Below are 15,256 nucleotides of genomic sequence, written 5' to 3' on the forward strand. Positions count from 1 at the left end.
ACCTAGGATGCCTTGAGGGTGAGTAATTCATGGGCTAATTTTCATTTTTGGGTGAACTCTTTAACATTACACTTAAGTGCATTCTTGCAAAGTATATTATTTCAGTGATAAATACTCTTTTAAAAAGAATGCTAAAGTGTACTTCTTTTTCACAAGGGGGAGCTTTAAATGCCTTACATATTGGTAATTTGCATCACACTTGAAGAAAAAAAACTATTTAAAAAAAACAGAATGTCACTAACGGAATGTCACTAACCAGTATGAAGGTATGCAGGACCCGTGTGATGTCATTAGTATAGAGGCACTGAGAGTAGTCTCCCTCCTCCCAGCGTCCAGAGCGGTCACAGTTTCGCGAAGCCTTCTTCTCCTCCACACCACCCCCTATAGTTAAGGAGGGGTAGCGCAGCTGCAGACAGTGCTGGTAGGAGGTGATGCCCGCCAGAGTTCTAGGCCACCTGAGGCCAAAGAGGTTAAACAGATGACATAATGCCAGACGTTTTTAGATAAGCATTATTAAGCCACAGGTAAGGCTATAGAACAAGTCGCTTACCTGAACTCCCCTCTGTTGTTAGTCACTCTCTGCTCCGGACAGAAGGAGGCGCTGTTCTCCAGTACCACTATCTCCACACTGCGCGAGGCGTTCCCACGGCCCGTAGACACCACACACTCCCACTCACCACTCGCCTCGATGTGAACGTTTGACAGGATCAGCTCACTAAAAATGAACAGAACGCTATAACGGTAATAAACGTATGAAATAAGAAATTTTTCTTGAGCAGCAAATCATCATATTAGAATGATTTCTGAAGGAGCATGTGACACTGAAGACCGGAGTAATGATGCTGATAATTCAGCTTTGCATTATAGGAATAAATTACATTTTAAAACATATTAAAATAGAAAACAGCTATTTTAAATCACAATAATATTTTGCAATATTACTATATTTTTAATTAAATAAATGCCTTGGTGAAAAAGTGACGTCTTTCAAAAAACATAAAACAAGCTTAATTATTCAAGACCAGCAGTGTATGATATATATAAATATATAACTAAATGATGGTTAGTCTCTGTTGTGTTACCTGGTGATGAAGGTGCAGTCATGCTGTACACTCTCTTCCAGATGAACTCCACTGGTAGGGTCAGTGGTGACAGGCTGTCCGTTGTGTCGCCAGTGAAGAGCAGTAATTTTGTCCACCAGTGAAGCAGTGCAATGGAAAGGCAGCCTGTCCCCCTTAAACACGACCTGTCGCAGTGAGGGTAACAGAGACAGCGTGTGCAGCTCCAGCGGACCCTCTGAGGAGCAAAATCATTGAAAAGATAAAAAAACGATACACAGGAAAAAAAATAAATCTTTCCAAAACAAAGATTTATTCTAGATTTCTGTCCTTAAACCAAATCTTAGTCCAATACATTACAGTTCAAAAGTTTTATTTTATTCAAGAATGATGCATTAATCTGGTCAAAAGTGGCAGTATGTTTTCTGTTTCTATTTATAATTGATCCTGTTCTTTTAAACTTTCAAATTCATCTAAGAAAAAAAATAGTATAATTTTTTTTTTCTCATAATTTTTGAAGGATCATGTGATACTGAAGACTGGAGTAATGGCTGCTGAAAATTCAGCTTCGCATCACAGGAATAAATTGCATTTTAAAATATATTCAAAAAGAAAGGGTTTTTTTGTTTTGTTTTGTTTTTTATCGCAATAATATTTCACAATATTAATATTTTTACCTGTCTTTTAGATCAAATTAATGCAGCCTTGGTGAGCATGAGACTTTTTAAACTCCAAACTTCAAAACAGCATTATAAGTATTTGAAATATTTGCATTAAAATTTAACAATATGCACATGTAATCATCTGTGAAGTATAGATATAGATTACATTGCTTGTGGATTCTCACACGTTCTCCTGCTGTTCTTATTCTGGCCCTTTTTGTTGTGGGCATTATGTGAAAGGAGATTAGGCCTGCAGTTTTCTATGGATGAGAAATTATTTCTGTGTCTTCATCTTTTTTCATCTTTAGTCCTGATAGACTGCACTGCTAGACATCTCCTCTGTTAATAACTGAAGTAAATTAAATTGTATTCTTTGTCGCACACAAGTTTAGTAGGAGGTGTAAGAAAGCTCTTTGTGTGTTTTGTTGGCATGTAATTATTTAAAATCAGCTTTGCTTGTGAAACAGCCTGGATGAATCAGTCTCTTGTCGAGGACTGAGGATATATATTCACAACTGCAAACCCACAGAGGGATCTTTCCTAGTCGGTCACAGCTATGTGCTTCTGGCCAACATAAATATGTTTAAGGGCAGCGGCGGAAGAGATGGCGAAATGAGCTGATATTAAAACAGTAACAGGAGCCCCGGTTTGAGGCCCAAGACTCGGAAAAATGCAGCGTATGTCTACCAGAAAGATGAGATGAGGTTTAAAAGAAAGTCACTGAGAAATTCGATCAGACCCCTGTTGCAAAAGTCAGAGAAATAGGGAATTTTTAAGCAAATATACTTGATCTTAGCTGGCTTGAGCAACACCGCAATTCAGCCAAAATACCAAAACTGATCAAAGACTAAGTTGTTGTCACTGATAAATTGTGCGGGTTTCAATACTGAATACTTTTGTTTCGGGAAGTTGCCACAAGGGCTACATCATAATAAGGGTTTGAGTCAAAAGTCCAATAAAACCCTTATAATAATAAAAATAACCATAAAGAATCATTGTTAATATTACAATAAATAATGTGATAAAATATTAAAATAGTCATATTCAAATTTTCACATGAAAATAAAATATTTTTATAGATTTATTTTGTCAAAACAAACAAACAAACAAAAAATACTAGAAATTTCATCAGGAAGTTGCCACAAGGACTATATATTAACTTACTATAAGTTTCAGTCTAATAAAATCCTCTTAATGATATTATGTATAATAATTTTTTTTTTTTTTTCTTTTTTGAATAATAAAACTACCCTGTAAAATATTAGAGTAAAAAAAAAAATGGGACAACTAGTCCCAGTCTCCTATACACTAAAATATAAACAGAGCATATGTTTATAAGTAAATATGTTGGCATAAATTCCTTTCAGATGTGTATATTGTGTGTAAATAATTGAACATGATATTGTATAAGATTGACAGTGATTTTGCTCACCACAGCTGAGGTCAGTCTCTCTCAGGAGACGCAGGGGTTTGTTTTGAAGTCTTCTAGGATACGCACACAGTGTTTCGTCCCCAAGCCGAGCAGAACTGCTGTGGAAAAAGCCTGGGACCCAGCGCAGACCGCAGTCACATGACAGGAACTCAGAATGAAAGTTCCTAATGAGGAGGTAAGAATTAGATTAAGCTTGTTGTTCAGAAGAAGACTGACCATTTATTCGTGTAATTAAACACATTTAGTATTTCCTAAATCTTAATGGAATGAATTAAGAAACTGTACTTGTCATTTAATACAAAGTAATTTACACACTTTAAATGTGACTTCAGGGTTGAAATACTTTTTAGGTCTACTTTTTGTCATGTTAAAGAGTTAATCATGACTCTAATGTTGACGGGAACAGGGTGAGATCAGAAATATTCATCAAAGCTGCTTTACAGGATTATTCTGTAATACTTGATAAAGAATAGGCTTCATTTAATAGCAGTTAAACCATTTCTAGGAAATATAGTTGTGACTTATAGACAGATATGCACAATCTTAGTTTTGTGCATTATAAAATTATTAAAAAAATCACTGACAAATTGGCATGCTAGAAATCCCAGGAATATCTATTTCTATACAAAAAAAAAAAAAAAAAATGAGCATGTGCACCATGAGAACATTCACTTTAACTCACACCAGCTTTAGAGAGTGCAACTCCATAAACAAATGTGGATCCAGAGAGGAAAAGATGTTTCCAGAGATGTTTCTATAACATAAGAACACAAATGAAACATTTTGCAATTCTTAAATATTGACAAGAACATTATAAAATGCATAATTTGCAACAGATGCTGTGTGTATCATTATCAAACATATGTTATTCTGCACAGCACAGCAACACTTTCAAGAGCGATACTGATCTTCTGTGTTTTTGTATTCCAATAAATATTTGTTTCAGAAATAATGACTTACAATTTTGTGAGGTTGGTGAGTCCCTGGAACACTTCTGAGGTCAGGCAGCCAATTCGGTTACTGGATAGGTCACTGTACAGATTACAGTAATTCAGATGCATTGTTATTCTGTGTTCCAGTTTTAGCAAACTTCTGAAAAAACTTCATCATGCAGCAACCATTATATAGTGATCAATGATTCAAGCTTTGAAACTGTAGCTTTTCAAATTACTTATATTAGAAATTACAGTCAAGGTACTATGCACCAGCTATACATCACAGGCTATAAATATATGTTATGCTCACCAATGCTATATTTATTGGATGAAAAATATATACAGTTAAAACAGTAATATTGCAAAATATTATTAAAATGTAAAATAACTGTTTTCTATTGAAATATATGTAAAAATGTAATTTATTCCAGTGATTAAAAACTGAATTTTCAGCATCATTACTCCAGTCTTCAGTGTCACATGATCCTTCAGAAATCATTCTAATATGCTGCTCAGAAAACATTTCCTATTATTATCAATGCTGAAAATTATTTTCGCTCACTAAATTTAGCCTTGGTGAGCATAAGACACTTCTTTCAAACAAATTAAAAAATTTTTTTGACTGATTGATTGATTTAATTTACAAAACTTTTAACTTTGAAACTATTTTCACTTTTACTCAATTTGTTTCAATGTGTGGAAGAGTAGAAAAAGTACTACAACAGGTACTATAACATGCTCCACAATCAATTCATGTTTTTATTTAAATTAATTATGTGAAACCAAATGCACTTCTTTCTGCTTAGAAAGTACATTTGTACTATTAAAAATAAATGTTGTTAATGAAAACACATTCACACTTTAATTGCAGATTTAGTGTCTACAGGTTTTGAAGCAACTGTACATGTTGGAAAAATTAGTTTTGATTTAAAGGGAAAATTACTTTGCATTATGAACAACTGAGCTACTGTCGCACTACTGAAAAATGCAGTTAAGTTAGTAGAATCGCTACTTTTAGTTAAGTACTTATTAGTGCTGTCAAACGATTAATCGCATCCAAAATAAATGTTTTTGTTTACATAATATGTGTACTGTGTATATTTATCATGTATATGCAAATGCATGTATATATTTAAGAAACATGTTATGTTTATATATTAAATATATTTATATATAATATAAAATATAATAATATAAGTATTTTAATATATAAACAAATATTTTCTAAATATATACTGTATGTGTGTGTATTTATATATACATAATAAATATACACAGTACACACACATATATTATGTAAACAAAAGCTTATTTTGGATGCGATTAATCGCGATTAATCGTCTGACAGCACTAGTACTTATATAAATATAAGTTTTAATTCAATGTTCCAGTCCAGTATTACATTTGCACCAAATCACACTATGAATTGACACTCAGTTTAAAAAAAAAAAAACCTAATCTTTTTAAGGGGCCGTTCACACAAAACACATATTTGCATCTAAAAACACAAGATCTAAAAAAAGATTTTTTTTTTTTTTTTAAAGCGCAGTGCAGAATGCCTCCTCCACCATACTGCCATCAAATAAAACAACTGCAATGCCAAAATGCTACTGTAAACAAAAATTCACAATGCTTGGCCCGCCTTCAGGGTTTTCTGATTGGTTCACAGTTCTGGAAATTCTTTTAACTTGACACTCTTTAAAAGTCATAAAAACACAGGGCTCATGTGTGAGACACTGCAAAAGATGCAAACACAATGGTCATTCATGCCCATCTAGCCGGTGTTTACATTGAAAAACAATGGAAAAGTAGTGCATTGGAATGGAAAATCGCGTTCTGTGTGAACGGCCCCTAACAGTTAAACAGTTTTGCAAGTGAAAGTTAATGCGATTACATCCACATTATTGGTAAAGTGTGTATCTGGTATCCTGTTATAATAACTGATTATGATTTTAAGGTGTACTTACAGTTTTCGAAGAGCTGTGAGACCCAGAAAGGCTCCAGGCATGATGGTGCTGATCAAGTTATTCCTGAGATCCCTGAGAAACAGACAAACACAGAGACCTCTGAGCAGATCGACTTTCATGTACTGTAACTGATATCTTTGTGTAGATTTCCCATGGATTACACTTTCTGTGTTAGTTTAAAAAGCAACCATTTTTTCTGTACTTAATATACTAAAACAAATTAATACATATGTGCATGTGCTTTGAAAGAAAAGAAAGTTACATGTTTGTGTATGCTGACCATTGCTGGAATCCAAAAACAACCAGTTCATGTCAGCATAAAATAACATGAAATAAAATATGAAACACATTTTATACGCCTTTGACCACAAGACCCTTTCCCTGCCTTCAACATAGTTTACTTTGTCCTGTCTCTGTTTGAGAAAGAATTCCTGCATTTTTTAAACCATACCTCAAACCAACCCCAAGCAGAGAAAACAGACACACATCACAGGAGAAAGTGGAGATGCTCTCTTTAAACAGTGGAGGCTTTTAAAGTGATTCTTCCCACAGTGAAGTTACACCTTCACTAGTCAAACCGTAAATATGCATTTCCAGTACAAGCTTTGAAGGTAGTGTTTTATGCCGCCTCTGTCCTGGCCCGGATCTCAGAGTTTGCTTTTGTCCATGTGTTAAAGCACTTATCAGCATATTCGGTCATCAAAATATGGATTACGCTTAATACTGACAAACTGACCTCTGAAACTCTTGCATGTTTTTTTATTGGCCATAAGGGAATTTTGAGGATGATGAGGGTCGACTCAAGTTTCATAATGGCTCAACATTGTTTCAGCATCCTCAAAACAAGAACACAGAATATTTTTTTAGAGATTACACCATCTTTAAAAGTTACATTAAAAACTGTGCATTAAGAAAGTTAATAGGATCTATTTTAATTTCAGGCTAACTTTATATCAAAACATATAAAATACTAATTCCCTGCATTCCCCATCACTGTTCTGAGATTTATTCATTAATTCTGATTACTTTATATTAAGTTTAGACTATATTTATATTTTTATTATAATTTTTATATATTATATATATTATATATATATATATATATATATATATATATATATATATTATATATATATATATATATATATATTTATAATTATTACAAAGTATAGTGTGCTTTAAACATATGCTAACATTTGAATAAAAATATATTTTAAACATTAATATTTATTAATTTATTTAGTATTTGTGTGTGTGTGTGTGTGTGTGTGTGTGTGTGTGTGTGTGTGTGTATAATATATAGTATATATACATATATTAGAATAATTACAATTTATATAAAATACATAAGTTTCTATGCATTATAAAGTGTTGTATGCTTTATATAATAAGCTACTTTTAAATAAAAATTACATAATTATTTCAATATTAAAAATTAATGTTGTCATTCATTTTAATATTATTAGAAATAATACCTGTATATATAATAATAATAATAATAATAATTATATTAGAATACATATATTAGAATTAACATTAAAATAAAATAAATTTCACTTTGTATGTATTATAAAGTATTGTGTATTCTAATGTCACACTTTATATAGCATGCAAACATAATATAATTATATGTAACATTTTATGAATACACATTGTATTATTATAATTTAGGTTGTAGCCTTTTTACTAAATGTGCAGAGTTTATTTGCGAAAACAGATAACTTATTTTTTTTATCAAAAACATGTTTTTTATTATGTTAGCATGTTTTTATTGTGTTAGTTAGCTGTATTTTTTTTTATTATTATTATTATTTTTTAACCTAATCAAAACAACCAAACTGCAGTTTGATTGAGATTAATTGTAATACACAATGAAAAAAACATGATTTTTGAATTTTAAATTATCTGTCTTTGCAAATGATCTCTTTGTGTACTGAATTGATTATGTGGCTAATATTGAACCAAAACAAGCAATCCACCAATCAATCATCTTCTCTTTCCTAATGTCCTTCATCCATGAAGCTCTATCAGTGCCAAACGACAGCAAACAACGCTGCAGCATGATATCATGTGCTGAATATAAACATGAACATTACACAGCTTGATAACAGATATGCTACATATATTTGCAGGGAACCAAGACATTAACACCGGCATGACAGAATGCAGTAAAGCGCTGGCCTGTCACATCTGTATGGCCTACTGAGTGCTGCATGATTGACACATTAATAGCTATCAGAGCCAATATATGGAGGGAAGCGGAGGGGAAGAAGGTGAGAAAGTGACCGCAGGAGAAAGTTATGCGCTATTAAATACACGTGTTTGAAGTCCTGTGACTACAAAAGAGTGCGACAGCGGGGTAAATAGGACATGTTGTAGAGTATTTCAGTCTATGAATGTGAATTGTTGAATGAACCTCCTCACAAATGTGTGTGTGTGCCAGTAGCAGTGCTCTTGGACAAGGAACAATAGTTGTTTCCTGGCTAGCGTGTCCTAACCCTCATTAGCACGGTGATGAAAAGAGAGGCTCTACCCACTGTTTCCTCACACACACACCACTAAAGTAAAGGTCAGAGCAAAGTGTGCTCTCTGTGTGTGAAGATCAACACAACGGCTCACAGACACTCTTATCGCTCAGATGGGGAATGTGGAACTGAGTTCTCTTCCTAAAGTCTGGAGCACACACACACACACTGCAGAACCACAATGTCAGCATGGCTGGAGTGATTAAAGACTCATGAAATCTGGAGTTTTATGGCTCTTAATCTTTTTGTCAGTATGGCAGTATATTCCTAAATCTTACAAAATGATCTTTTAGCACATTTATATACTTAAAATTTACTGTCTTTCTTTTCTAAATAAAAATATTGCTGACTTAGTTGCATTAAATTTGCACTTTTAAATAAAAAAACCTGAACTTAAAGGTAATTGTAAATCCTTGTTTTAATCATCTTTTGTCATGTTTTAAATAAGTGCAGTTATTTTGATGTGTTGACTAACATAAAAAGCACATGCATAATTTTAACTATAGCATGTTATTTGATATTACGTTTAAATGTAATATATTTTTAATATATACATTAATACAAATTCATCATTAAAAAATGTTTAATTACAAATATATTTAAATATATTTAATATATCCAATAAAAATTACACTGAATTATATTTTAGTTTACCATAAATGCTGGTCATTTTAACTATATTTCAAAGACAGTAAAAGTAATCATGAAATTACATATAAACATTTACTTAAATCCAACTTAAGTGGGACAAAAATACCCTGAAGTTTAGCTGACTGCATTTAATTATACATTTTAAATTATAATACAATTTCCTTTGATTGCAAATAACATCCAATTAAGTGTAATTCAAGTGCAATTCAAGTATATTCACACTTAAGTATATTCCTATGTACTTGTTTCACAGCATGTTCATGTCTTTGATGTAAACTAAATGTTATTGGCTTTGTATAAAAAAGGCAAAAGCTATTGAATACATCCAGGCCCAACTTCCTGTTTTAACAGGAAATGCGTTCACACAAGACAGAAAACTGCACTCATTAAGTGCTTTCACGGGGTCTTTAAAACTCTGGAGCAATTACATACAGTTGGGATCCACAAACTTTCGTGAACTTCACAAAAGGCTTTATAAAGAATGATTTTTGATCCATGTCTTTAAATCACTTACAATCCAAGCCAAAGTCTGCTGAATAACTTCCCCAGCACATGGTTTATGATTTTCTGAGTAATGTTATGTAAGAACATGATGATGGATATTCAAACATGCAGGTGTTTGGACGGGAAAGCTATGACACACTTCAATCACTGACCTGAGACATCATTTTGTAGTATTTTAACTCTTGATGGAGATTTAGGGTTTATATGGACACTTTCCTACCAGCTGTGATGTGTTGAGTTATAATAATGAGTTAATAATGAGTAATAATGAGTTATAATACCTAAAATGTATAAAAATTAATGGGGGAAAAAAAAGTCAAGACCGTGCATTTTCTTTTATAAAGGAATGAACTGCTCGTCTCATTAAGCACTGCAAGTTTATTTCAAAATATGCAAAAACAAATTGTACAAATTGTACAAAAGTAGCCGCTTTAATTCAAATGGTACTGGTGACTTCTATGGTGACTATTTTGCAGATTTTTTAAAGTTAAAATTATACTAATTTGTGACTTTAATTAACCTCAGAGCTCAAGTGTAATGCCAAGCCAGCAGAGGGAGCCCTCGTCCGAGTACTGACCGTGCTCCACTCCCTCTGCTTCCACTTCCTGTTTGACTTCCATATAAACTCAGACCTGTTCATGTGCTATTCGCGAAGTATTTCCAGTTCATCTGCCTTACTAAGCATCCTACCGCTGTTCCCGATTGCTTACCTGTTTATGATCCTGCCTGACTTCTTGACTCTGCCCTTTTGTTCTGACGCCTGATTGGACTGATGTTTGTGTTTGGACTCACTGCCTGCCTCTCCACTATTGTCTCTGCTACTGCCCCTGTGTATGACGAATGATCGGCTTGCCTCTCTGGTTTTGACCCTCTGCCTGTTAATCGACAACTGTTTGGCCGTTTTGCCTTTACTCGGACTTTCACGCCTATGGATTCTAGTGAATACTTCATTCAGCACATACGTCACAGTGTACTTCATACCCTCATGGAGGAGCGGAAGACGTGAATCTGACACACCTCATCAACCATACCAAGGTAATCGCTCCACTAAAGAGTATGCCATTGAACATCACCAAACTCGCAGGCACAGCGTGGATGGAATATGTCGCTTTAAAGGCTAGGTTTCAGAAGAGTCCACCAACTCGATCATCAGACGTAAGTTTTGTTGCAAGGGTGAGGAATTCAACTGACTTCGCTCACCAATGCAAGGGCTTCATTCAGGACTGACAACCTCATGTGACAGAACCTAAAAGGAAAAGTGCAAAAGGTATTGCTTTCATCATGACAAACCTATTGATCTGGCAGAGCTAGCCAATGAGCAGCAGCCTTTTCCTGAAGAACCCATGCCTAAGGAAAACAGTCCTGACTATCATTCAGCAAATTGAGAGTGAACGTTGATGACCATCAAGGAAGGATGTTCGACCACTGTGCTGAATCAGGCCACCCTGTTTAGGATGCCCCCAAGCTTCAATCCAATCCACTGGGAAAAGTTTGAACACTTTGCTCTTGAAATCAACAAGTCATTCACACGCCCCATTACCTTAGTGGATGGATACTCTCTCTCTCGCTTTACAGGCAATGGTTTCAGAGAGAGTCTCAACTGAATCTCATCACCAAAACGTTGTTTTGCAAGGGTGAGGAATCCCCTACACTGATGTTCATCACCCACCTATCCAAGTCAAGGCTCATTGATGGGCTCCTAAAAAGGAAAAGTGGAAAGTCTGGACGAACCAACTATCTCACACACTCCCCCTCCAAAAAGGCACCTTCTCCTGAAGAACCCATGCTTTCTACAGTCCTGACTACCCTGAGAACTTGAGAGAGAACGATGATGACATTGCAAGGACTGTGTCACGACTGCGTGAATCAGGCCACCGCTGTTTTAGGATGCCCCCACAAGCTTCAAACCAATCCCTGGGAAAGTATTGAACACTTGAGTCTTCTAAGTAACACTGCAAACACTCCCCGTTACCTTAATAATTGATACTCTCTCTCCTCCTCTCGAAAGCCCAGCAATGATTGACACTAGAGCGCCCTGATTTCCCATTGCTATCAAGATCTCTGTGACCAAATATCAGATCCCTACACAAATGTGCACCCCACCTATCCAAGTCAAGGCTATCGATGGGGAACCGATTGGAAAAGTCATCACTCACCAGACTAAGACGCTCACCCTCCAAGTTGGCACCCTTCATAACGAATCCATCTCTTTCTACATCATCGACTCTCCCAAATGAACTTGTCCTAGGATATCCATGGCTCTCTACTCACAACCCCGAACTCTCATGGCATCAAGGTGAACACACATTAACATGCTGGTCATCTTTGTGTTTGAGTGATGGTTATTTTTCTGCCAATTATGTCACACACGATTGCCTTGTGGAAAGCCCAGAGACACGTGGTATTGAAGGTGAATATTTTCCCATGTACATGCTCCCATTACTATCAAGATCTCTCTGAGGTGTTCAGCAAGGTGAAAGCCACACAACTGCCTCCACATATGTGCTATCGTTATTTTGTATATCTCTCTGAGGTGTTAAGAGTAAAGTATATACCTTTCGTTTGGGATTCTGATTCTATTGCCATTAGGCCACGACTTCCGGATGCCTCAGACTGTGGCATTGGTGCTATACTCTCTCAGAGACAAGGACAACCAAGCAAATTGTATCCATGCGCTTTCTTCTCCAGGAAACTCACCCCCGCTGAACGCAGTTATGATGTCAGAAAAAAATAACTACTCTCCATGAAAGCAGCCATTGAAGAATGGCATCACTGGCTTGAGGGAGCGCTTCATCCCTTTCAAGTGATAACAGACCACAAGAATCTTGAATATATCAAGAGTGCAAAACGACTTAACCCCCGGCAAGCCTGTTGGGCATTTTTTTTTCACACGCTTAAATTTTACGGTGAATTATCAACCTGGCAGCAAGAATGGCAAAGCTGACGTTCTTCTCAGACAGTATGACCTTCCCACAGAGCACCAAATCTCCGGTCCCATCCTACCCAGCTCTATCATCCTGGCACCAATCTCCTGGGATATCATGGAAGAACTAAGAGAAGCCCAACAACAAGACCCTTCACTCACAAACACCCCACCAGGCAAGCATAATTCTCCTCAAGATTTAAGACTTCGAATCATGCAATGGGTTCACTTCTCTCTGCTCCGGTCATCCTGATATCTCTCGAACTCTCCAACTCATACAGAACTCTTTCTGGTGGAATAATATGGCACGAGACATCACAAACTATGTCATGTCCTGTCAGATCTGTGCTCAGTCAAAACCCCAAAGGAACTACCTTCAGGTCTACTCATTACCCATTCCCCAATGACCATGATCTCATCTGTCTATCGACGACTTCACTGACCTACCTTCATCCAATAATAACACTACGATCCTGGTTATCATTGACCGTTTCTCCAAGTCCTGCCGTCTCATCCCACTACCCACTGCCATGGAAACCACTCAAACCCTCTTCCAACACGTCTTTAGGATATACGGACTACCAGAGGACATAGTCAGTGACAAAGGTACCCAATTAACATCTCAGGCCTTATGCAATCAATTAGACATCAACGTCAGTTTAACGTCAGGATATCACCCACAAGCCAACGGGCAAGTCAAACGACTCAACCAGGAGGTAGGAAGATACCTCAGAAGCAACTGCAGCCGGGAACAGCAAAGATGTTCTGAGTTCTTGCCATGGGCGGAATATGTACAAAACTCCTTGACTCATTCCTCCACAAGTCCTACCCCCTTCCAGTGCGTCATAGGACTCCAAACATCTCTGTTCCCGTGGTGGGCTGAACCCTCCTCAGTTCCTGCAGTGGATGACTGGATTCAACGTAGTGAGAGGGTGTGGGACAGTGCTCATGTCCATCTCCAGCGAGCTGTGAGAACACAAGATTTTAAGCCAATCGACGACGTCACCTACACCCTCCCTACCAACCAGGACAACATGTCTGGCTCTCCACAAAGGACATCAAGTTGCGGCTACCAAGCAGGAAGCTCAGTCCCAGGTATGTTGGCCCTTTCAAGATACTAAGACAGATCAATGATGTAACATACCAATTGGAGCTTCCTGCTAACTATCGTATCACTCCCTCTTTCCATGTGTCCCTCCTCAAACCCGTCCACCCGGGAGCTGACCCTGGCCATGAAGCCCCAGAACCACCACTACCACTGGACCTTGATGGAACTCCTGCATATAGGGTGAATCTGTTACTGGACTCGAGACGAAGAGGGGGTCAGCTCCAGTATCTGGTGGACTGGGAGGGCTATGGACCTGAGGAGAGGTCATGGGTAGCCACCCGGGACATTCTGGATCCATCACTCATCGATGAGTTTCATAGAGCCAGACCCGACCGCCCAGCACCTAGACCACGGGGACGTCCACGTCGAGCTCCAGGAGTCGCTCCCTCGGAGGTTCTGTAACGCCAAGCCAGCAGAGGGAGCCCTCGCCCGAGTTCTGACCATGTTCCACTCCCTCTGCTTCCATTTCCTGTTTGACTTCCATATAAACTCAGACCTATTCATGTGCTATTCATGAAGTATTGCCAGTTCATCTGCCTAACCAAGCGTTACCCTACCTCTGTTTCTGATTGCTTACCTGTTTATGATCCTGCCTGACTTCTTGACTCACGGTATTTGTATTCTGCCCTTTTGTTCTGACGCCTGATTGGAGTGATGTTTGTGTTTGGACTCATTGCCTGCCTCTCCACTATTGTCTCTACTATTGCCCCTGTGTATGACGAATGATCGGCTTGCTTCTCTGGTTTTGACCCTCTGCCTGTTAATCTACATCTGTTTAAAGCTTTTACCTTTAAACTTCTGCACATGGATTCTAATCAAACTCCAGCATCTCTGTTACATCAAGGTTGGTCAATCTTCAAATGTTTAGGAATCAATTGCTAAAAAATTTAACGATTTTTTTACTTCTGGATCCAGATTGTTAAACTCGATGTGCTCTATTTAGAATTTCGGCAAATGAGATTTAATGTAATTGAAAATTGCAAGTAACTGTAAACTGTAATTTTAAAAAGAAACTGCAACATAGCACATGGCTTAAGGCAAATTGCTAGAATGATACTCTGACTTAATAAATAAACAATAAATATTACCTGAGTGGAAAGGTATTTTTTATTTATTTTTATTTTTTTTCTAATATGTGGTGTCAAATATTCCTCACATTAAGCCACCAAAACAACAATAACAATGATAATAATAATAACTGTGGTCTTCAGATTTTTTTGTACAGGTGCACGTTGAGAGCAGAGACTGGCATGAATAGGTTGATGAACCACATGAGATGAAAAATATTCTAATTTCTCCATTTCTAATATCAAGTTATATAGTTCATTGCCAGGCAATATAGCAATCTGGTATATTAATACAGGAAGGAATATGGTGAGGTGTGTTGCTTCGTAGATTTAGGAGCAAATAGCAGAAGCCATTTTGGTTCTGCATGTCATATCCTGTCCCTGCACAGAGGTTGTTTCTCATTTATTTTTACGGTTTCCTTTC

The 15,256-nt window shown here is 36.7% G+C and overlaps 2 protein-coding genes across 3 annotated transcripts in view; both read right to left on the minus strand.

Annotated features, from left to right (window-relative positions):
• The window catches only part of LOC109053914 (disintegrin and metalloproteinase domain-containing protein 9), a 1,168,157-nt gene that overhangs the window by 770,069 nt on the left and 382,832 nt on the right, over positions 1-15,256 (minus strand). The gene's annotated exons all lie outside the window — the stretch shown is intronic.
• LOC109094512 (adhesion G protein-coupled receptor A2) overlaps positions 1-15,256 on the minus strand; it is an 85,707-nt gene that overhangs the window by 16,818 nt on the left and 53,633 nt on the right. Inside the window, exons 3-9 of the mRNA XM_042730123.1 lie at positions 6,055-6,126; positions 4,113-4,184; positions 3,835-3,906; positions 3,153-3,316; positions 1,083-1,296; positions 551-715; positions 257-455 (exon numbers count right to left, since the gene is read on the minus strand). Coding sequence (XP_042586057.1) covers positions 257-455; positions 551-715; positions 1,083-1,296; positions 3,153-3,316; positions 3,835-3,906; positions 4,113-4,184; positions 6,055-6,126 — 958 coding nt within the window. The remainder of the gene's footprint in view (positions 1-256; positions 456-550; positions 716-1,082; positions 1,297-3,152; positions 3,317-3,834; positions 3,907-4,112; positions 4,185-6,054; positions 6,127-15,256) is intronic.

This window comes from Cyprinus carpio, chromosome B8 (assembly GCF_018340385.1).
Source record: "Cyprinus carpio isolate SPL01 chromosome B8, ASM1834038v1, whole genome shotgun sequence".
Classification (NCBI taxonomy): Eukaryota; Metazoa; Chordata; class Actinopteri; order Cypriniformes; family Cyprinidae; genus Cyprinus; species Cyprinus carpio.